This window comes from Cherax quadricarinatus, chromosome 42 (assembly GCF_038502225.1).
Source record: "Cherax quadricarinatus isolate ZL_2023a chromosome 42, ASM3850222v1, whole genome shotgun sequence".
In the NCBI taxonomy this organism is placed as follows: Eukaryota; Metazoa; Arthropoda; class Malacostraca; order Decapoda; family Parastacidae; genus Cherax; species Cherax quadricarinatus.
The window spans coordinates 16500463-16526279 of NC_091333.1; the positions used below are offsets into that span (position 1 = coordinate 16500463).

The 25817-nt window shown below is 39.4% G+C and overlaps 1 protein-coding gene across 13 annotated transcripts in view; it reads right to left on the reverse strand.

Annotated features, from left to right (window-relative positions):
- LOC128695675 (protein tramtrack, beta isoform) overlaps window positions 1–25817 on the reverse strand; it is a 520376-nt gene that overhangs the window by 164873 nt on the left and 329686 nt on the right. Inside the window, exon 5 of one of the 13 annotated variants that reach the window (XM_070093338.1) lies at window positions 18384–19041. The exons of the other annotated variants lie outside the window; for them this stretch is intronic. Coding sequence (XP_069949439.1) covers window positions 18661–19041 — 381 coding nt within the window. The 3' untranslated portion in view covers window positions 18384–18660. Of the gene's footprint in view, window positions 1–18383; window positions 19042–25817 lie in introns of those variants that run through there. 13 annotated transcript variants of the gene reach the window in all.

Sequence of the window (25817 nt, forward strand, 5' to 3'; positions counted from 1 at the left end):
CTGCAAAATAAGTGACCATGGGCCCCAAGAAAGCTTCTAGTGCCAACCCTACAGCAATAAGGGTGAGAATTACTATAGAGATGAAGAAAGAGATCATTGATAAGTATGAAAGTGGAGTGCGTGTCGCCGACCTGGCCAGGTTGTACAAGAAACCCAAATCAACCATCGCTACTATTGTGGGCAACAGAAAGGCAATCAAGGAAGCTGTTCTTGCCAAAGGTTTAACTGTGTTTTCGAAACAGAGACGCAAGTGATGGAAGATGTTGAGAGACTCTTATTGGTGTGGATAAATGAAAAACAGCTAGCAGGAGATAGCGTCTCTCAAGCGATCATAAGAGAAAAGGCTAGGAAGTTGCATGAGGATTTAATTAAAAAAATGCCTGCAACTAGTGATGATGTGAGTGAATTTAAGGCCAACAAAGGTTGGTTTGAGAGATTTAAGAAGCGTAGTGGCATACATAGTGTGATAAGGCATGGTGAGGCTGCCAGTTCGGACCACAAAGCAGCTGAAAAATATGTGCAGGAATTCAAGGAGTACATAGACAGTGAAGGACTGAAACCTGAACAAGTGTTTAATTGTGATGCAACAGGCCTGTTTTGGAAGAAAATGCCAAGCAGGACCTACATTACTCAGGAGGAAAAGGCACTCCCAGGACATCAGCCTATGAAAGACAGGCTTACTTTGTTGATGTGTTCCAATGCTACTGGTGATTGCAAAGTGAAGCCTTTATTAGTGTATCACTCTGAAACTCCCAGACCGTTCAGGCAAAAGAATGTCCTCAAGGAGAATTTGTGTGTGCTGTGGAGGGCAAACAGTAAGGCATGGGTCACTAGGGACTTTTTCTATGACTGGTTACACCATGCATTTGCCCCCAATGTGAAAGATTACCTAACTGAAAAGAAATTAGAACTTAAGTGCCTCCTGGTGTTAGACAATGCCCCTGGTCATCCTACAGACGTGGCAGAGCGACTTTATGGGGACATGAAATTCATTAAGGTGAAGTTTTTGCCTCCTAATACCACTCCTCTCCTGCAGCCCATGGACCAGCAGGTTATTGCAAACTTCAAAAAACTGTACACAAAAGCTCTGTTTGAAAGGTGCTTTGTAGTGACCTCAGAAACTCAACTGACTCTAAGAGAGTTTTGGAGAGAGCACTTTAATATCCTCAATTGTGTAAACCTTATAGGTAAGGCTTGGGAGGGAGTGACTAAGAAGACCTTGAACTCTGCTTGGAAGAAACTGTGGCCAGAATGTGTAGACAAAAGGGATTTTGAAGGGTTTGAGGCTAACCCTGAGAGGATTATGCCAGTTGAGGAATCCATTGTGGCATTGGGAAAGTCCTTAGGGTTGGAGGTTAGTGGGGAGGATGTGGAAGAGTTGGTGGAGGAGGACAATGAAGAACTAACCACTGATGAGCTGATAGATCAACTTCAACAGCAAGAGGCCAGACCTGAGGAAACTGGTTCAGAGGAGGGGAGAGAGAAATTGAAGAAGTTGCCTACTACAAAGATTAAGGAAATCTGTGCAAAGTGGCTTGAAGTGCAAACCTTCATGGATGAAAATCACCCTCACACAGCTATTGCAAGCCGTGTTGGCAACCTGTACACAGACAATGTTGTGAAACACTTTAGGGAAGTCATAAAGGAACGAGAGGTACAGGCCACTATGGACAGATATGTTGTGCGAAAGAAGTCCAGTGACTCTGAAGCTGGTCCTAGTGGCATTAAAAGAAGAAGGGAAGTAACCCCAGAAAAGGACTCGAATATCGAATATCGAATATCGATCTATCTATCTATAAGTAATATAGTGAGTGACAAGGATATATATGTGCAGTGGCATAGTGAACTAAATTGTAGATAAGAGTAATCTAAATTATCCCCAAGTATAGCATACAATATATAGTGTAGATAGAGGAATATCTTACAAGCGACTGGCACTAGCGAACTATTGCCAGAGGTCCAGTGAAGTGTTAATAACGGATAAGTAACTACTACAGTCATAAGATATGAAACGAGTGATGGTAGCATTGAGGTGCAGGGAATCACAGCATACATAAATTGAGCATACAACCATTACCTCTACTAAACAGGAAATAATCCTTTCCTTAGAAGTGTAGGGGGAAGTTAGCATAGGCCTGTGTAAACAATAAAACAATGATCCCAGTATAACGCAGTGAAAAGTGTAATTTGAAAGAATACAGTGTATATCCTTGAGATAAACAGTGTACAGCACTACATAAAAGGAATTTAAATAGTAATAAAAATAGTATTAAAAAAAAAAAAAAATAATAGTGAAGTGTGGCAGTGTGGGCAAGTCTGCCGGCTCACACCCACCCTGCACCCACCACCCACCCTGCACCACCACCACCCACCCTACACCCACCACCCACCCTACACCACCACCCACATACTGCAAATTTGGTTCGTATAAATACATCTTGCATATTACTGGCACCAGCAAGAGAAAGGTAAAGTGGAAATCAGTTTTCTTCCGTGGCATACAGTGTAGTAGGATACAGACAGGATGTCAGCACAGCATATCTGTGGGACATGTAAAAAAATCCTTGGAAGGAAATCCAGAATCACATGCAACCTATGCTCTTCCAAACACCATATCTCTTGTACTAGACTAAATACAGCCTCAAAAAATGACCTCGAACTAGCAAGGTGCTTCTGGTTGTGCAATAAAGATGTAGAACTTTGGGCAGGTATCAGAAAGGTACTAAGGAGAGTAATAAATGATAAAAATAATCAAGAAAACAAGGATGACCTCTTGGATAGTCTACCAAAAATATATAAAACATGGGAGCAAGAGAAAGTGGCTTGAAGTGCAAACCTTCATGGATGAAAATCACCCTCACACAGCTATTGCAAGCCGTGTTGGCAACCTGTACACAGACAATGTTGTGAAACACTTTAGGGAAGTCATAAAGGAACGAGAGGTACAGGCCACTATGGACAGATATGTTGTGCGAAAGAAGTCCAGTGACTCTGAAGCTGGTCCTAGTGGCATTAAAAGAAGAAGGGAAGTAACCCCAGAAAAGGACTCGAATATCGAATATCGATCTATCTATCTATAAGTAATATAGTGAGTGACAAGGATATATATGTGCAGTGGCATAGTGAACTAAATTGTAGATAAGAGTAATCTAAATTATCCCCAAGTATAGCATACAATATATAGTGTAGATAGGGGAATATCTTACAAGCGACTGGCACTAGCGAACTATTGCCAGAGGTCCAGTGAAGTGTTAATAACGGATAAGTAACTACTACAGTCATAAGATATGAAACGAGTGATGGTAGCATTGAGGTGCAGGGAATCACAGCATACATAAATTGAGCATACAACCATTACCTCTACTAAACAGGAAATAATCCTTTCCTTAGAAGTGTAGGGGGAAGTTAGCATAGGCCTGTGTAAACAATAAAACAATGATCCCAGTATAACGCAGTGAAAAGTGTAATTTGAAAGAATACAGTGTATATCCTTGAGATAAACAGTGTACAGCACTACATAAAAGGAATTTAAATAGTAATAAAAATAGTATTAAAAAAAAAAATAATAGTGAAGTGTGGCAGTGTGGGCAAGTCTGCCGGCTCACACCCACCCTGCACCCACCACCCACCCTGCACCCACCACCCACCCTGCACCACCACCACCCACCCTACACCCACCACCCACCCTACACCACCACCCACATACTGCAAACTTGGTTCGTATAAATACATCTTGCATATTACTGGCACCAGCAAGAGAAAGGTAAAGTGGAAATCAGTTTTCTTCCATGGCATACAGTGTAGTAGGATACAGACAGGATGTCAGCACAGCATATCTGTGGGACATGTAAAAAAATCCTTGGAAGGAAATCCAGAATCACATGCAACCTATGCTCTTCCAAACACCATATCTCTTGTACTAGACTAAATACAGCCTCAAAAAATGACCTCGAACTAGCAAGGTGCTTCTGGTTGTGCAATAAAGATGTAGAACTTTGGGCAGGTATCAGAAAGGTACTAAGGAGAGTAATAAATGATAAAAATAATCAAGAAAACAAGGATGACCTCTTGGATAGTCTACCAAAAATATATAAAACATGGGAGCAAGAGATAGTGCATCAAAAAATGCAGAATGTCTATACCACAACAGATGACTCGAAACTATCTAGTCACCCACATGGTGCTAAGACAGACCCATCCCCCAGTCATAGCACAAATACCCACAGTGCTGGTGCTGGCCCAGGCTCCCCCAGGCATAGAACCAATACCCACAGTGCTGGTGCTGGCCCAGGCTCCCCCAGTCATAGCACTAATACCCACAGTGCTGGCCCAGGCCCAGCCGCTGACCCAGACCCAGCCCCACCCCCCAGCCCCAGTGCTGACCCAGACCCAGCCCCCAGCCTTACTGCCAGCCCAGACTCTCCTAGGGACACTACCCAAACCACCACAAAAACAGTAAATATACAACCATCATTGCACAAGACCGTGGCCCACAGTACAGATGTTGGAGAGGAGTCTCCTCCTTCTTCCTCTACTGGGGAAAGTAGATGGAATCCAGGACGGGGTGGCCCTGGCTTGGATACTGAGGATTACAGTGCAGTCCCAGAACCTGCAGAAATTGACAACACACCTCCCAACAATTCTCAACCAAAGGTGAATTTGTGCAAATATTATGCTTGGGGCATCTGCAAGCATGGAATAACAGGGGAAAAAAATGGGACATGCAACTTTGACCATCCCAAAAAATGTAGCGACCTCCTGTCTAAAGGAGTGTGTCGTTCTTCTTCCTGTACTTTCTTTCACCCAAAAATGTGCCACTCCTCGGTCCTCCAGAAGCAGTGTTACAACATCGAGTGCCCTGCATACCATCTAAAAGGGACCAGGAGGCACAGACCCCACAAGACAAACAATAGTAGCTACGACAACCCAACTCCAGGTGATTTTTTAGTGGCAGGAAACGAAAAAAGAAAATGGAAGGAAATAACAAAAATAGTCCACCACCTTGGAGCCTTGTTGGACTGGAGGTGCAGCCAGTGGCCACCCATGGCCCTCCAGAATTACAACTACTGATGCCAATAACAAAATCCCCCCAGCAAACACAGAATACAACCTCGTTCATATTTGCTAATATACAGGGCCTTAAGCCATCCACCAACAACAAAATACCTTTTATCAGTGGACTTCTAGTGGAGTCTAATGCAATGTTTGCAGCCTTCACAGAGACTCACACAAAAGATCACTTTGACAGTGAAATATGGATAAGTGGTTACAACCTTTTTAGATGCGACAGAAAAAACAGGCAACAAGGGGGGGTTGGCCTGTATGTCAAAGAGTCCCTTATCTGCACGGAGTTGCTGAACACCACAAATGAGGTAGTTGAAGTTCTATCAATAAAGATCGAGAACCAAAACCTAGTCATTGTGGTTGTATACAAGCCACCAGATGCAACCTCACAACAGTTCAAGGAACAGCTACTGAAAATCGATTACTGTTTGGAAAACCTTCCAGCTCCATCCCCAAACATCTTACTGCTTGGTGATTTCAACCTAAGGCATACAAAATGGAAGAATGTAGCAAATAATGTTATAGCTGAAACAATCCCCGGAGGTAGCGCAGATGAAAGGTCACACACACATGAGCTACTAAATCTCTGCGAAAAACACACCTTAAGCCAGCAGATAGTGGAGCCAACAAGACTAGAAAACACACTTGACCTTATCTTCACAAATAATGAGGACCTGATAAGAGACATAAGAATATCAAAAACAACTAATTCCGATCACAATCTAATCGAAGTCCAGACGTACATGCATAGGGGTCCTGAACAGCAGAATGCATGTACCTGTGAAGGTGTCTTCAAAAAATACAATTTCAACAACAAGAACATCAACTGGGACCAGGTAAACCATGTCCTAAACAAAACATGTTGGGAAGATGTCTTAAATGACATGGATCCAAACCAGTGCCTTGAAAGGATCAACTTCCTGGTAGCCGAAGCATGTTCTAGGCATATTCCCCTAAGAAAGAAGAAGAGCAGGAGTAAACTGGAGAGAAAAAGACGCTCCCTCTACAGAAGACGACGAAGAGTCACTGAGCTCCTCAGGAGTGCTAGAATATCTGATACACGAAAGGAGGCGCTGACCAGGGAAGTGGAAACTATCGAACTTAAGCTAAATGACTCTTACAGGAACCAGGAGAGGCAGGAGGAGCTTAAACTTCTTCTCCTTCTTCTTCTCCTCCTTCTCCTTCTTCTTCTCCTCCTTCTCCTCCTTCTCCTCCTTCTTCTCCTTCTCCTCCTTCTCCTCCTTCTTGTCTTGTGTGCGAGTGTGTGGCTTATAATTGTTTTGAGTCAGAAGTCGGCAGCTGTCAAAGTGACATATTGTCTCATTAGTCACTACCCCTACCCCTGTCAAAACAATGGGGTCGGATGCTGCTTCCCCTCCTCCATTCTATCTAATTATCTTTCTCCCTCATTCTATATCTTTCAATCTGTCTCTCTTTCTGTCTGCCTATCTCTGTCTCACAGGTACACATAAATACAAGTATACATAGTGTAAATTACCTAGGATAACCCAAGAAATCCAGACAAAGTGCTATACTCTGCTTGAAGATGTGAGTAAACGTGATGACACAGTCTTGTGGCTCTCTCTGAGACAGAGAGCTAGATGGACAGACAGGGAGCTTGACAGACAGACAAATAGACAGACAGAAATGTTTGTGTACCAGCAAAAACAAAGGGAGGCGATGGTCATGTAATATTACCCTCCTTTACGCTCATCAAAGTCAGCTCTTATCAGATGTTATCTCCCCTTATCTTGTCACTGTCATGGGGTGGACTTTTTTTTTTCTTGCTTCAAGGGAACAATATTATTACATCTTCTTCTTCCTCCTCCTCCTCCTCCTCCTCCTCCTCCTCCTCTTCTCCTCCTCCTCCTCCTCCTCCTCCTCCTCCTCTTCCTTCCCTCCTCCTCCTCCTCCTCCTCCTCTTCCTCCCCTCCTCCTCCTCCATTGCTTTTGGTCTCAAACTCCTCCAAATCATGAAATTGATCTTCACTGACACTTCCATCTGTGTAAGAGCATCACTTGGGAAGAGAAGAGTCCCAGATTTGCTGGGGAATCACATATTTCTTACCACTAGACATGCTGAAAAATGACAACTGAAATGGCATTCCCACAATGCACCACTGGCTCCCCGATTTTTTTTATATGGTGCACACTGACCATGGAGACCCATTCTCTCACATGTGGGCCTAGCAGCTTTCTCCTGCTTGATTTGAAGCTGCTAGAATTTATGCGTATAAATACGTCAGAAACATTGGCTCGTAAGACGTATTTATACGTCGGAAACAGTCAAAGGGTTAAAGCTATTAGTGAAATTGAAAGAAATTCAAAATATTTCTTTTCATATGCCAAAAACAAGGCAAATACCACATCTAGTATCGGGCCCTTACTCAGACAGGATGGGACTTACACAGATGACAACAAGGAAATGAGTGAAATATTGAAATCCCAGTACGACTCTGTGTTTAGTGAACCACTAATCGGTCTGAGGATCGACGACCCAAATGATTTCTTCGTGAATGAGCCTCAAAACTCCATAAATGTATGCCAGATTTCTGACATTACCCTAACTCCGATAGATTTCGAAAAAGCCATTGACAACATGCCTATGCACTCAGCCCCGGGCCCAGACTCGTGGAACTCTGTTTTCATTAAGAACTGCAAGAAACCCCTCTCGCGTGCCCTAAGTACACTATGGAGGAGGAGCTTGGACATGGGTGAAATTCCACAGTCACTTAAAACAACGGATATAGCCCCACTCCATAAAGGTGGCAGCAAAGCATTAGCTAAGAACTATAGACCAATAGCTCTGACGTCCCACATCATAAAAATCTTTGAAAGAGTGCTAAGAAGCAGGATTGCAAATCACCTGGATTCCCAAAATCTGCACAATCCAGGGCAACATGGGTTCAGGGCAGGTCGCTCCTGCCTCTCACAACTACTGGATCACTATGACATGGCCTTGGATGCACTGGAAGAAAATCGGAATGCAGATGTAATATACACAGACTTTGCAAAAGCATTTGACAAATGCGATCATGGCGTAATAGCCCATAAAATACGTGCTAAAGGAATAACTGGGAAAGTGGGGAGATGGATCTTCAACTTCCTAACAAATCGAACACAAAGAGTAGTGGTCAACAGAGTTAAATCGGAGGCTGCCATAGTGAAGAGCTCTGTTCCACAAGGCACAGTACTCGCCCCCATCTTATTCCTTATCCTCATATCAGACATAAACAGAGATATACACCACAGCACCGTATCATCCTTTGCAGATGATACTAGGATCTGCATGAGGCTGTCATCTGCTGAGGACGCGGTTAACCTCCAAGAAGATATAAACAAAGTTTTCCAGTGGGCAACGGTAAACAATATGATGTTCAATGAGGACAAATTCCAACTACTCCGTTATGGAAAACTGGAGGAGATAATAACTAGAACAGAGTATACTACTGACTCCGGCCATACAATAGAGCGGAAAAATAATGTAAGGGACCTGGGAGTAGTAATGTCTGAGGATCTCACTTTCAAGGATCACAACAGTGCCACGATCGCACGTGCAAATAAAATGATAGGATGGATAATGAGAACTTTCAAAACGAGAGATGCCAAGCCCATGATGATCCTTTTCAAATCACTTGTTCTCTCTAGGCTGGAATACTGCTGTACATTAACATCTCCATTCAAAGCAGGTGAAATCGCAGATCTAGAGAGTGTACAGAGATCCTTTACTGCACGTATAAGTTCTGTCAAGCACCTTAACTACTGGGAACGCTTGGAAGCACTTGACTTGTACTCGTTGGAACGCAGGAGGGAGAGATATATCATAATCTACACTTGGAAAATCTTGGAAGGAATGGTCCCAAATCTGCACACAGAAATCACTCCCTACGAAAGTAAAAGACTGGGCAGGCGATGCAAAATGCCCCCAATAAAAAGTAGGGGCGCCATTGGTACACTAAGAGAAAACACCATAAGTGTCCAGGGCCCAAAACTGTTCAACAGCCTCCCATCAAGCATTAGGGGAATTGCCAATAAACCCCTGGCTGCCTTCAAGAGAGAGCTGGACAGATACCTAAAGTCAGTGCCGGATCAGCCGGGCTGTGGCTCGTACGTTGGACTGCGTGCGGCCAGCAGTAACAGCCTAGTTGATCAGGCCCTGATCCATCGGGAGGCCTGGTCATGGACCGGGCCGCGGGGGCGTTGATCCCCGGAATAACCTCCAGGTAACCTCGAAGTCTTAATGGAAGGTGATTCCCCTTCTAAACACTAACACTCTCTCTCCCCTCCTCCCATCCCATCAATCATCACCAGATCTTCAATAAAAGTATGTGTCATGTAATTGCGCATGCCTTTTTCAGTTTGTGTGTATTAAAATTAACATTTCAGGTGGTAAAATTTTTTTTTTTCATACTTTTGGGTGTCTTGCACGGATTAATTTTATTTCCATTATTTCTTATGGGGAAAATTCATTCGCATACCGATCATTTCGCATAACAATGAGCCCTCTTGCACGGATTAAAGTCGCTATGCGGGGGTCCACTGTAATAGGTTATACTATATACACACACACAATTTAAACAAGTAGTTTATAAAGTTGTATTTCTTTTTGTAACAGTAAAATAAGGTATAGTAGAATTGTGGTAACAAGAGAATTGTGCTTGGCAACAGTCTTTTGTTTTGGTGGGAGGAGTTTAGCTAGGCTCCTCCCTCTCCCCTTCTCTCTCTCTTCTCTTGTTGACATGGAGGTGGCAAGATCTCTGGGTCCTTCTTTCTATCTTTTGGGGCATTATGTGTGCTCCAGGGGTGAGTTTTTATAATTTAAGTTGTGGCCACCATACCCAGGGTGACTAAAGTGTGTCAAAACACTGGTTAGCCCAGAGTTAGCCAGGAAGAGAGGACAAAATTGTTGAGATAAACCATGTGGAGAACAGCTATGGAGTGTGTAGATCTTTGTTTTGAAAATGTGAGGCTGTAATTGTATATTCTGTACATATCTATTGAGAATACAGTTATATTTTTATAGTAGTAGTTTACATAACCTGTGAGGAGGGCTGGTGAAAGGATATCAGAGACACTCAAGATGATCAGCCATGATGTAAGTATTACCCCTAGACAGATAAGGTCATTAAGTAAAAAGCTACCCCACACTAGAACATGTAGTGAGAACCTTACTATCAAAGTAATAAGGGACAAACCAACGTAACACAGGAAAAGTTGGTAGATGGATCTCTAACTTCCTAACAAGCAGAACACATACAGTAATTGTAAACAGAGTAAAGTCTGAGATGGCTACAGTGAAAAGCTCTGTTCCACAAGGCACAGTACTTCCTCTCATCCTGTTTCTCATTTTCACATCTGATATAGACAGAAATGTAAACCATAGCTCGGTGTCTTCCTTTGGGATGACACTCAAATTGCCATGACAGTGTCCTCCATCAAAGACACTGCAAGACTTCAAGTGGACGTCAACCTAATCTTCAAATGGGCCACAAAAAACAACATGAAGTTCAAATTTCAACTACTCAGATATAGAAAACTTGAGGGTATAAAACAAATTCTAACCAAACAATTGAGCAAAAAACTAATGTGAAGAACCTGGGAGTGTTAATGTCAGAGAATCTCACCTTCAAAGACCACAACAATACATTTACTGCATCTGCTAGAAAAATGATGCTGTACAGTCCTTGTGGCTTAGCGCTTCTTTTTGATTATAATAATAATAATGCTAGAAAAATGATAAGATGGATAATGAGAACCTTCAAAACTAGAGATGCCAAGCCCATGATGACTCTCTTCAAATTGCTTGTTCTCTCTAGGCTGGAATATTGCTGTACAATAACTGCCCCCTTCAAAGCAGGTGAAACTGCTGACCTGGAGAATGTACAGAGAACTTTCACAGCACACATATGTAAAATAAAGCACTTAAATTACTGGGAATGTTTGAAGTCCCTTGTATTCCCTGAAATGCAGGAGAGAAAGATACATGATGATATACACTTTCAAAATACAAGAGGGATTAGCACCAAACTTGCACACGACTATCACTCCTTATGAGAGCAAAAGACTCGGCAGGAGATGCAGTATTCCCCCAATGAAAAGCAAGGATGCCATGAGTACACTGAGAGACAAAACAATAAGTGTCAGGAGCCCAAGACTGTTCAACTGCCTCCCAGCATACATAAGGGGGTTTACCAATAGACCCGTCTGTCTTCAACAAGGCGCTGGACAGACACCTAAAGTCAGTACCTGATCAACCGGGCTGTGATTCGAACGTCAGTTTACGTGTGACCAGCAGTAACAGCCTGGTTGATCAGACCATGATCCACCACGAGGCCTGGTCTCAGACCGGGCCTTTGGGGCATTGACCCCCAAAACCCTCTCCAGGTAGTTTTAATAAGAAAGCACAACATTTACCCATTCTATAAAAATAGGTTGAATGCGTTTAAAAACATTTATCCCATTCTGTTTAAAAGCTGTTTAGAGCATTCCATTATGCGTTAAAAAAAAATCACAAATTTATCAAAATTCATGAAAAATTATTCATTTTTATATAGTATTTTAACCCTTCAACTGTCCAAACGTAGATCTACATTTGCACGCGTAGTGCTCCGAACGTAGATCTACGTTCTTTTTTTTTTACATAAGAAACAATGTAAAATCAAACAGAGATCTACATTCGGAGCGTCACGCGTGCAAATGTAGATCTACATTTGGACAGTTTAAGGGTTAAAATCATCTTCACAGATAATAATTTTGAAAATACAGTACAGACAGAACACTGCTATTGTGGTAGCCTTGGTTCCTAAGCCTTGCTGGTTCTGCCGAACTAACAGATGTCATGTAAAAATAATTCACCAATACACCTGATCCAGTAATTATACACCTCCCCTGTGTTTGTAAAGCATCAAGGACAGTTACAAACGTAATGTTAGAGGGAGGACATCCAGAGTACAGGTCCTCCATCACAAATCCGGCATCATTGGGACCTGTAGTGTGCCGGATTACTGAGTTTGCCGAATTACAGAGTGGTTAGGTTAGAACACACTTAATAAAATTAACCAACTTGACTTACACAGTTCATTGAACATCGGCAAAAATCGAACATTTCCGCTACTTTGAGCTCAATTTCAAGGTACTTTTTGTCATGAAAGCAATCAAAATCATGTCTATTTCTGTAATATATCTTCCATTCTATCAAATGAGTCAAAAAAAAAATGAGAATACAACCATAAAAACCATACAAAAATATACTGCAAAGAGGCGGCTAATAGCTGAGAAGTTAACTCCCTTATTTATCGTCCGTCTTTTTTATTTTTGTTGTACGTTAAGAAGCATCTTTCCATCATACATTGCCCAAGTTTCAATGAGATAGCCCAACAAACAACTGAGAAAAAAAAAAATATTTACCAAAAATCATATATGACTTTTCTGGGTTATCCTAGGTTCTCTATACATACACCACTATGTATGATAATCTATGTAACTGTATTTGTGTATACCTGAATAAACTTATTTACTTCTAGTCTGTCAACTGAGTACAAGAAACTGCCCATTCACTTATTTCAACTACCCAATAAAGTGGTCAGAAATTGGCAATTTGGCCGATTTCACACAAATTTCAACAGATGCCAATTTCAAAATAGGGTCCAGAATAAACAATGCAGACATTCCTGGCACTAAAATAACATTTTATCTGTTCATTAGTCACGGTTACAGGCCCCTCTTATATTACTCTTGCTTACCATTTGGAATTTTTATTCACAAAAAACAAAAAAAACAAAAAATAGAAGATTTACTGTTATGCAGACTACTGCATTATTGTAATAATTGTATAAATAATGTCAAGCCATTCTTGACTACGTATTGGACTGGCAGGCGGACAGGTATTGGACGGTGACATCATTTGTTTACTCTTGAGATTCGCTAAAGAATAGAACATTTTCGCTACTGTGAGTGCAATTTCAAGGTACTTTTCGTCATGAAAGCAATCAAAATCATATCTATTTCTGTAATATATCTTTCATTCTATCAAATGAGACTGAAAAAATGAGAATATAACCATAAAAACCATACAAAAATATACCGCTAAGCGGCAGCTAATGGCTGAGAAGTGAACTCCGCTATTTATGGTCCGATTTCTTTCATTTTTGGTGTACGTAAAGAAGTATCTTTCCATTATACGTTGCCCAAGTTTGAATAAGATAACCCAACAAACAACTGAGAAAATAATAATAATAATAATATAGTAATAATAATAATAATAATAATAATAATATCTTTATTTACTACACATACATATACAAGGTATACAGGCCTAGCTGACAATGGTGACATACTACTATATAGAAAGCCGCTTGTTATGCAGAGCATTTCAAGAAATTAGGTCAGTGTCCCAGGATAACACCCACACTAGTTGACTAACACTCAGGTATCCATTTACTGATGGGTAAACATAGACAACAGGTGTAAAGAAACACACCTAATGTTTCTACCTTGGCTGGGAATCGAATATTTACCAAAAATTATATATGGCTAACCCAAGCCAGGTACTAAAAATAAGCCACGTTGACTTTTTTTTGGGGGTTATCCTAGGTTCTCTACATATATGCTTCTATGTGTGATAATCTATAGAGAGAAAATAACTTTTTTGTTTCATGTTTATGATGTAGTACGAGTGTATATCACAGTTAGCCTTGTGCTATACTCCGTTTTCTCTAATATAAGCCCCAAGACAGGGATAGGAGAATGGTATTTGTTTACCATATACTTTTCATAACTCTGTCGAACTGCTCGGTGTTATGCCAAATATTATTCATTCTGGAGTATTTAACATGTTTTATGTTATTTATATTGTTTCTTATGTCATATTAGATCAATTGTGATAGGCATATAAGCTGTAGTGTTGATATTAGCGTAATAATAAAGCATATTCTCCTGCTTCATGAGACTGAGCTCATGGCAATCGACAGTGGCTTCAAAGCCACCTTATCTTTAATGGATAATGTACTGTGTAGGTGCTTTACATAATGAGAAGCATTTCTTTTATTCATTGGAACCATGGCTAGGGCTAAAAGCAAGCAGGTTAAAACAATAAATGGAGAAAAAGAAATTGGAATGACTTATGCAGCAAGTAGCTCCGCCAAACAGTACCAGCAGGTTGGTGTGGCGACCCAGGAAATTTGAAATTATGCTAGCCAAAATTAGTGCCGAATAACTGAAGGAACCGAATAACTGATTGCCGGATTTGTGATGGCGGACCTGTACTTCAAGTTGAAGCCAAAGACAGGACTGTCAGATGTAGACATACTGCTATGACACGCTCTTCTTCACTATCTTTGTAAACATCTCATCCAAGCAAAATTGCTCCATACACTTTAATCTTTTCCTATGTAATTTTTCATGCATCAACATTTAACCCATCCTAGTCATAGCCAGGGTTAAATGTTAGCAAAATGTAACAGGAACTGCACAAAAACAAGGGATCACCACAAATGCAGTGTAAACAATATACGTAATTGAGCATGTGCTACACACAACAGTCTGAGGCTACCTTCGTAATTTTATCCGAAATAAAAGAGGTGCTACACCATACGTTGTTGGAAAAACGGTGTTGTATCTGCATTTATCATTTATTATATGTCCTTCTTATTTATTCTCTCCTCCCACACAACTTACCACATTGTGCAATTAATGCACATCTTCTCTGGCTCTATACAAGTTCATCCCCATACTTCTGTATTAAACTGAAAACAGTCTCTGATGAGGACAAACATTTCTTAATAAAGTTACCCAGGTGTTGCACATGTGTTTGTCATTATAACATATTTTCATATAAAGATAAAAACAAATACAAAATTCCTATAATAATTCTTATAGCACTAGTTTTGCTCTTAAACAAATGTTCTTACTTTAATTCATTGCAATACTAAATCAATTCTAAAAGGATTCTCAATGTTTAGTACAGTATTAATTACTGCAAGTCTTACACCTTCATATTATTGTAGCTGGGTATGCCTACCCCATACCTGTTTCCATTGACTACTGATAGGATAAGATGTGCTTGTAGACCTGTGCTGCTGCCTGGTGGCCAAAGGCCTACCTTCAGCTCACCCCACACACACACTGCACTGTTCTCACTCAGAAGACAGCCTATACAGTGGAACCTCTACTTGCGAGAGCGTCCACATGTGAGTTTTTCCAAATACAAGCAGTTGATGGGTCGATTTTTTGCTTCCAGAAGCGAGCAAAATTTCCAGAAGTGAGCAGACCTCAAGGGAGGTTCCTTGATGCTGGTGAGGGGCTCTTGCTCTTGATCTAGGGAATTGGATCTCATTTGTTTGTTGGACTATCTTATTGAAACTTGGGCAATGTTTGATGGAAAGATGCTTCTTAATGTACACCAAAAATGAAAGAAATTGGAGCATAAATAATGGAGTTCACTTCTCAGCAATTAGCCACCCCTTAGCGCTATTTTCATACGTTTTTTTATGGTTGTATTCTCGTTTTTTGTCTCATTTGATAGAATGGAAGATATATTACAGAAATAGATATGATTTTGATTGCTTTCACAACGAAAAGTACCTCGAAATTGAGCTCAACGTAGGAGAAATGTTCGATTGTTTTGGTTATGTTCAAGCAACATCAACAAACCATAATATTAAGTTTTCATCCAATTTTGTTGTATTTTACTTAGAAAAAAATAGACTTACAAATTGTAAGGAAATTATATTTTTTATTTTTTTAACATTTTGCCCCCCACCCCCTCCACACACACCCATCCATCTCCACAAGCATAAACACACACACACACACACACGTTAGGAAGTATTTCTTCAGTCATAGAGTTGTCAGCAAGTGGAATAGCCTAGCAAGTGAAGTAGTGGAGGCAGGAACCATACATAGTTTTAAGAAGAGGTATGACAAAGCTCAGGAAGCAGAGAGAGAGAGGATCCAGTAGCGATCAGTGAAGAGGCGGGGCCAGGAGCTGAGTCTCGACCCCTGCAACCACAATTAGGTGAGTACAATTAGGTGAGTACACACACATGGGGGCCAAGAGCTGTGAATCAACCATGCAACCAAAAACAGGTGAGTACATATGCGTGCACACACACACACACCCGGGCAGGGCGAGAAGGATGGGCAAGTCTTACACCTGTTGCCTCTGTTCACCTAGCAGTAAATAGGTGCCTGAGTGTTAGTCGACTGTTGTGGGTCGCATCCTGGGGAATGGTCAATGCTACAATATCTGAGAGACTTGAACTCCCTCAAATGACCTAACTGCTCTCACTCAGTGAGTGAGAACCAGTGGGTACTAGGTGAGTGCACAAACAAATTTTATTTCTGGGTATGCCAAAATTTAAAAGGTTAATATGAAATAAGTCAATATTAGGTTATAAATAAATAAAATGTTCATTTCCCCCTTTATTAATATTTTTTCATGTTAAATGATGTAAAATGGTAGGATGTCAACAATTTATAGTGAATCAATGATTTCTTTTGTGGGCACTGTAGAATTAAATAAAAGTGGTATCTTAAATAAGGCACTGATTTCTAGTATTGGTTTTTAAAATCTTCTTTGGTCACACCAATAACTCAAAACCTTGGAATAGTAAGATTATTTTTACACTGTATATCATGTCCCTCACTAGCTTTAGTTAATGCAAATTCCCAAACATTCCATAAATACTGAAGTTTTTTTTAGAATTCACATCTTTAGATTGTATTTTGTTCATCATTTCTTGAGCTCTTGAACTACAACAATGTATTCCTGACCCTAACTTATGATGCAGTCTTCTAGAAAACCTTGAAATATGCAGCTTTTTGTCACTGATGACTTTTTTTTTTTTATAGTTTCATGGCACCCCATTTACTGCTTTCTTCTTTGTATCTGTTTTTATCCATACTAATTTCTTTATTGCAACCTTTTATAAATATACGCTAGATCTAGTGTCCTCTTTCTTAACTGTGTTGAAGCTTAAGTTATCAAAGTATCATCACCTACAACCTTTATACCCAGTATTTTCTTCTAATGTCATCTACCATTTTATATCCTCTAAAGTTTCTTCCAGTCTCTCACTTAACACTTTATACCCTCCAGTTTCTTCCAGTCTCTCACTTAACACTTTATACCCTCCAGTTTCTTCCAGTCTCTCACTTAACACTTTATACCCTCCAGTTTCTTCCAGTCTCTCACTTAACACTTTATACCCTCCTGTTTCTTACAGTCTCTCACTTAACATTTTATACCCTCCAGTTTCTTCCTGTCTCTATCTCTTATCTCACTTAACGGTTTCAAGGATTATTCTCCTTTCTAAATTGCTAAAGAAACGCAAGAGGACTAAATACTATAAGACACACACAGGACGATACAGATAAGTGTATATTGAATGTACAGAGTAAAAGATTGTAAGACTCACCAGTAATTGTACATGTTCATGACACAGTAAGAAAAGAACAGTAATCATGCTAGAGTGCAAAATGCAATATTTCTGTATTTTCTATCAAAGAGACTCTCATACTATGGTACTGTCTACAAAGTATACTACAAAGCTATGGCTAGTGTTTTCATCTACATCTTCTATAGATGAGGCACAGTAAAGGTGCTAGGACCCTGGCTTGGCATACCTAACATTTTTACTGTGCTAAGACTGGACTTGGTTTTGTTTAATACCACTTCATGAGGAAACTGGATACCCATTTCCCTACTTTCCTTTTATGCCTGCTCTCCTGGGTATTTTCCATAGCTTTCCACATACTATTTGCCTCCATGACATTGCTAGCCTCAACCATCTTCTATTTACTATTACTGCTACTTCAGCCAGTCATTTCTTGACATAAAATCTATGTGATTATTTCCTTTTTTATTGTACGATAACTTATAAAAATGACTACAAGAAGAAACATTCATTATTATGAAAGAAATTCAATTACTGTTTTTTTTTTTTGTGGACAATCTGTTGTATGTTAGTGAGTTGTATCTTACAAAACAACTGCATGCAAGGAACTTATCATCACAAACTAGCAACACACTGTTACTTTTGAGCAACTATGCGACCTAAATATGCACAGAGTTACTGTATTTTCATGTATGGCTTAGCACTGTAATGTCAACTCACAAACCACACCAAAATATCAATTGACTTTAATATTTGATATGGTAAAGTAAAATGAAAGTGACTGTATTGAGAATGATGTTTTGTGAGATTTCATGAGATTCAGTCTTTTAATGATGTCTCAGAACCATAGAATACAAAACAAAAAAAGTTGTATTAATCATTTAATTGTTTATAAATCACAGGAATACTGTACAAACACAATATTATTTTGTACACATTTTATTTTTTACCTGAAGAAATTAAACACATCTAGTAATATATACGTAAATGATTGCAAATAAAACCTATACTATAGATATTAAAAAGTCTGTGTAAGCATCTAACCTTAGTTACTGTTAACTGAAAGAGATGACTATTTAAATGCCAAAATGTGATGATGATTCTTTCACAGCAGTTATAATAGTAAAACTAAGAATGAATGGTAGTTTCATTACAGAGAATACCAGGAGTGCACTACTGACTAACCCTTCCAACATAGCTTCTATTGACTTGTATGGGATGGACCAGAGGTATTGGGAGACGAATGAAGAACAAGTGAAGATGATACAGTATCATGAGAGCGGTGATGGAGGCGCATATGGTACTTGACTTGCTTGGCACGTTTGAAGGCTGCTGGGCAGAGCGGGCAAGAAAATGGTTTCTCAGCACGATGAACAACATCATGCTCTACCAGATGGTGCTTCAACTTGAATGCCTTTCCACATACTGAACATGAGTGGCGGCGCTCGCCTGCACCCCGAACCCCACCACGCCTTCCCCACATGCCCACTTCAGTCGATGCAGGCGCTGGTTGCCAATATGACACGTGCAGCGGCATTGCCACGGACACCACGCCCCGGCCACCTGGACTCGCACCGCCTACCTGAAACACACACAGCCACCGTTAGCGGTGTCTGGTTGTTGCTCCACTATGACAACGCAATATTCACCAATAGCAAAATATATGATGTAATTTATTATTCATTATTTTCACAAAGATTAACTTCTGCTTTACCATTAGACTTTCCAATGCATAAATTTATAAGTTCACTATGTCTGTTTTTTTAAAACTCGAGTTTGAAGTTTTTTTTCATTTTGACTATACAACACGTCACACAAGATTTAAGTAAAGTCTTCTATCCTTACCATCTTGTTAAGTGTCCACAACAAAGAGCAAATTAATCAAGTATTGTGTTGTAATGACAGTCCAGCTCTGCTGCCTTCTCTTCACGATTCTAACTTTATCTAAACTCCAAAATTAACTTTCTTTTGTCACATGCTTGAAGAGGAAAACAGCTTCTCTTTTCTTCCTTTGTAACACAGGTTATAAACAAGTACAATTACAAGTAAGTGTCTTGAGGGAATAATAATGGTGTGCATCAGCGGCAAAAATTAAAAGATATACATAATTATAAAAAAATGCCTGGAGAGCAGACATTAGCCAAAACCTTATCAAATTCTTCTCAAATTTGTATCATCTTCGAATGTAGAGATGACGTTGCAGGATAATGTAATTCAGAGCTCATAACATGAATGGTTAGCCATAATTAAATAATTGTGCAGTGTTGTACATAAGATTGTCTCTGACAGTTAACTAACAATCTGCCCAACACAGAAGGTCTCCATCCTGTGGACAGGTTGCCTTCTTTCTGACGTTTCAACTTACAAACAAGTTACTCTCTAATGTGCAACCTATTTTTTCACAGTACTACTCTAGTATAAAGAATGTGTTTAAAATATGTTTGTAACTAGGGAGGAGTGGTTGCCAAAATTCTACGTAACTGGCTGCCATTGTTCATAAGTGTGAAGGTTTGTAACTCTAGTCTTTCACACGTTGGAACTCCATCTATCATGATGTCTAGAAAGAAACAAATCATGTTAAACACTAAACCGCATGGGTCATTCAGTGTAAGATGTGGTTGAGCCTTGATCCTCCTCCTGCTGAACACGGGACAAACTCTTATTTGCAAGCTTCTTCCTACCAAAACTGCATGTGAAGCAATATAACATTCAATACATTCAAGTAGAAGCATGATATATCCTTTCATTTATGTTTCATTATATAAATACTCTGACAGAGCAGCAGTAATGGTAGGAAAAATGTTGGCTGCTGAGCCAAGCATAAAAAATATAACTCCACATACTAAGCATAACCAAAGTCTTCATTATCATGAACTGACAATGATATACGTAAATACTATGCGAGGTTAAAGATGTACCTAATGAAGAAGCTAGAATAGCCAATCTTCTCAAAGCATGACTACTCAATTCCAGGATATTTACCACATTGTGTGAAGAGACTGTGAGCATACATGCTTCACACTAAAGTTTGATGGCCATCTTGCAGAAATGTTTTGACTTGATTTTACAAGTTGTGAAAAAAAAGACAAGGCCTAGTTATCAGAGTGTCTCTTTGAACTAGCTCACAAATTAACCCTTTGACTGTCTCGGTCATATATATACATGTACATCTTACAAGCTACTGTGTTTGACATACATATACTCAAAAATTCTAGTGGCTCAAATCAAGCAAGAGAAAGCTGGTAGGACCACATGTGAGAGAATGGGTCTGTGTGGTCAGTGTGCACAGTATAAAAAAATATCCTGCAGCACAGTGCATGAGAAAAAAAAAAATCTCCAACCATGTTTTTGGATTAAAATGCCAACCTTGAGATGTATTTTCATATTGTATTTATGGTTGTATTCTTGTTTTCTTGGTCTCATTTGATAAAATGGAAAACATATTATAGAAATAGAAGTGATTTTGATTGCTTTTACTATGAAAAGGATCTTGAAATGGAGCTCAAACTGGCAGAAACGTTCGATTTTTGCTGATGTTCAAGAGTAAACAAATGACTGCATTGTCCAATAAATGTCCAACTAGCCATTCTAATACGTGGTTATGAATGGGTTGACATTATTTATAGTTATCACAATATTGCAGTAGTCTGCATAACAGTAAATCTTCTATTTTTTGTGTGAATAAAAATTCAAAATAGAAAGCAAAAGTATTATAACAGGAGTCTAGAGATGTGACTGATGAACAGAGAAAATGCTATTTTAGTGCCAGGAATGTGCATTGTTCATTATGGACTCTATTTTGAAATTGACAAATTTTTTAATTTGCATGAAACTGGCCAAATTGCCAACTTCTGACCACTTTATTGGGTAATTGAAATCGGCAAATGGGCAGTTTCTTATACTCAATCAATAGAACAAATGGAGTTCTAAAGAAATAGCTATGAGTTTGGTGGACTGGAACAATAGAATTGGCCGAAAATAGGGCTCAAAATGGGCAAATCGCCAATGCGTAAATGTCGCCAAGGTCGCTAACTTTGCGAGAGCGTAATTCCATAAGTTTTCCATCAAATTTCGTACCTTTGGTGTCATTATCATCAGGAAAAGATTCTCTATCATTTCATAAGAAATTTTTTTTTTTTTTTTTTTTTCAAATATTTTGCAACACCAGGAGACACTTCAGGATTTAGGGTTGCAAAGGCAAAGGTTAAGTAATGAATGTTGAATACAGAAGCTAGTATAATTTGCCAAAGTATTCATGCATCTCGATGAGCTTAAATTTTTATGTACTGGTAACTAGTTTCAAAGTACATATTTAGCTGGCTTAAGAGAATAATGGATATAATTTAAATGTACAGTAATTCAGTCTTTGGGGTGAATGTGTTTGCATGGCACAAATTAGAGCGCTTTCTAAATCTTAGCAATTTTTTATTAATGACTGAAATTTCCTTAAGTGAAAATGTAAAAATCTGGGATAAATGTCCAGCTAACAACGACTCCTAAGTCAATAATGATATTCTTTAAATCACTTGTTTACTTTAGGTTAGAATGCTGCTGTACTCTCACAGCCTTTTTAAGGCAAACAAAATTATAGATCAAGAGAATGAGGAGAGAACCTTTACTGCTTGTATAAATTCAGGGAGTGAATGATGGAGAAAGTTTTTCTTTTTCGGGCCACCCTGCCTTGGTGGGAATCGGCCAGTGTGTTAATAAATTAATAATAATAAATAAATTCAGTCAAGCACCTAGATTATTGGGTGCATTTGAAGGCCCTCAATTTATACTCCTTGGAACATAGGCAAGAAAAATACACTAAGGCAAGATAAATACATTATAATTTATACCTGGAAAATTCTATTGAGGGACTGGTCCGAAATCTGCACACACAAATCGTTCCCTTTGAAAACAAAGAGGGTTTGCAAGTGGTGCAAAATATCCCAATGAAAAGCTGGGTTTTAATGAGTACACTAAGAGAGAACTCAATAAGCATAAAGGGACCAACTCCCTTCCTTCACACATAAGGGGAATTACCAACAGTCCCTTGACTATCTTAAAGGGGAACTTTGGTGAATATATTGGACTGCATACAGCTAGCACCAACAGTTTGGTTGATCAGGTCATTCACTGGAAGGTCTAGTCTGGGACCAGGCCTATTCCAACGCCATCTCCAGTTAAACCCGGTTTCCCTGAATCACTTCATGTTACTTCACTCACACTCCAACAGTTTGTCAAGGCATAAAAGCCCCTTTTCTAATCCACTCTGATCTAACATGCTGCTCACTCAAGCCTGCTGGATTCTCAAGCCCTTAACACTCTCCTCCTTGGTGCATCATGCCCATGCCTCATACCCATAAGTGTTAGTACCACTATACACTGGTATATTCCTCTTTTTCCCTCCACTGATAACCTTCCTTATCTTGATTTGCATACAGTATCTTATTTAGTGAATATGTGTTTTGCTCCTTCAACAGAAACAGGAGACTGGATTCAAAATCTCTTCCTTGTAAATTTAACTATGTCTGAATTATATTAAAAGAGAAGTAACTTTTAAACTTTTTGAATGATGTCACTTAAAAGAAAAAAATATTTATTATGTTGAACTTACTAGTAAAGTCCTGGATGTACATGAGCAGTACAGTATAGTACAGTGCTAAGTGGCCAGAACTATCTCTGCCAGAAAACCTTCTCTTTATATATGGCAACAAAAACAAATACAGTGGAACCTCTGCTTACAAATTTAATCCATTCCGTGACCTTCCTCATATCCTGATTTGGTCACATGCTGAGTGAGTTTTCCTCACTTAAATTAAATGAAATGCCATTAATCCATTCCAGCGGAATTTCTGCTCTCAGAAGGCAAGACAAAATATCAACTCTACGGCTTATTTATCTATCGTAATTCATCTAATATAATATAATAAACAATATTCGTAACATAGAAACATGATACTGTATATACTCCAGAATGAATAAAATATGGCCAGTGATGGCGCCAGCAGCAGCATCCGCCATTTACTCTCCCACAAGTATCTCCCCATGCTCTTATTATAAGAGAAAATGGGGTGTTTGTGAGGCTAACTGCATTAGATCACAGTTTCATAAAACACTGAAACAATGTATGTAATTTTTATTTTTTGTTCACTTCACTTTTCACTGATTTACTTGCTACACTCTTAATTAGTATTGTACATGTCGTAGAAGTATTACACTGGTACTGCCAGGCCGAGTCCATAAACTCGCACCTAGCTTGTGTTTATCTATGATTAGTGGTGAGGTTGTCACATATGTAACCAAAGGTGTGGTCAACAAAGATGTATATATAGGTGGCCACATTGGTGGTGGTGGTGGCAGCAGTCATCTGCCTCAATCTCTACTGCTGCCGTCTTTGTTTCTCTAGCTTTTTTCATAGTTGCTAATCGTTTCCTGAGCTTCTTGTTGATCGTACACGAATACTGTCTCTTTGGGAGAGGCATTGTGTTAAGAAATTTGTACAATATAAGACAAAATTACACATCCCAAGGGTCTGCTGCAGTCACTCAGAGTGGTCCACCTCCTCTTCGTTTGACCCTTCGTCAGCACTGAGATGGCTGTAGCAGCTGTACCTCCAGCCACCCAGAGAGTTACCAATTTGTATTTTGAAGCATTTGGCAAAAAAATATGAAAAAAAATTATGAAAAATGTCTAAAAATGACAACAAATGTACTACTGTTAAGGTATGCATCTCTATTAAATTGTATTATTATTATTACACAGTGGATCCCTGGATTAAGTCGTCATTGGAATAAGTAATGTTCGGAATAAATAATGTTTTTTCGTCAAAATATTGGCTCGGTGACACTCACTGAACTCGGAGTAAGTCATTCATCTGGAACATGTCCATGCTGCCTGAGAGGTCCCAACACTCCATGTACAGCCAGTGTGCCGTTGTTTACCAGCCAGTGAGGATGATCCCACACGTTGATACGATATATTTTGTATTATTCCGTTCTTTTTAGTGGTTGTAACTGCAAAAAAAGCCACCAAGGGCCCAAAGAAAGCTTCTAGTGCCTGCCCTTTGGTAAAGAGGGTGAGAAACACTATAGAATTCAAGAAAGAGATCGTTGCAAAATACGAAAGTGGAGTGCATGTCACAAAGCTGGCTAGGTTGTATAACAAACCCTATACAACCATCGCTTCTATCCTGACCAAGAAAAAGGAAATCAAGGAAGCTGTTGTTGTGAAAGGTGCAAATATGCTTAAAAAACAGAGATCGCAAATACTGGAAGATGTGGAGACTTTGTTGTTGGTGTGGATCAACGAGAAATAATTATCAGGAGATAGTGTTATGCAGTCAATAATATGTGAAATGGCAAGGCAGTTGCATGATGATCTCGTAAAGAAAATGCCTGGAACTAGTGCTCATATTGGTGAATATAAGGCCAGCAAATGCTGGTTTGAGAGATTAAAGAATCGTAATGGCATACACAGTGTGATAAGCTCAAAATAGCAGAAATGTTCAATTTTACCAAAGTTCAAAAGTAAACAAATCATGCTAAGCATCCAATACACATCAACTGGTGAGTCTAATATTCTTTCACAAGTGCGCCAATATTATTTATACCATTTCTACACTAATGCAGTAGTCTGCATAACAGTAAATCTCCTATTTTTTGTGAGAATACAAATTCAAAGTGGAAAGCAAAAGAATGTTAGAGGGGCGTGGGGATGTGACTAATGAACAGAGGAAATGTCATTTTAGTGCCAGGAATGTCTTTCTTGTTTATCCTGGACCCTATCTGGAAATTGGCATCTTTTGAAATTTGTGTGAAATTGGCAAAATTTCTAAATTCTGACCACAGTATTGGATAGTTGAAATCGGTAAATGGATGGTTTCTTGTACTCATTCAATAGAAAAAAAAATGGAGTTCTAGCAAAATAGTTATGGATTTTGTCGACTAGTACACTGGAATTGGCTGAAAATAGGGCTCAAAGTGGGCAAACCCGCCGATGCGTAAACATCGTCGAGACTGCTAACTACGCGAGAGCATAATTCCGTAAGTTTTCCATCAAATTTCATACTTTTGGTGTCATTATGATTGGGAAAAGATTCTCTATCTTTTCATAAAAAAATATTTTTTTTTTTTTTGAAATTTGGGTGACCCTGAGAACATGTCTGGGAGAGGGCCTGGGGACCCTGAAAGGGTTAATCAGGGGGTCCGTTGTAATTATTATTACTAGTACAGTGGACCCCTGCTTAACAATCACCTCCCAATGTGATCAATTATGTAAGTGCATTTGTACGTGTATGTTTGGGGGTCTGAAATGGACTAATCTACTTCACAAAATTCCTTATAGGAACAAATTCGGTCAGTACTGGCATCT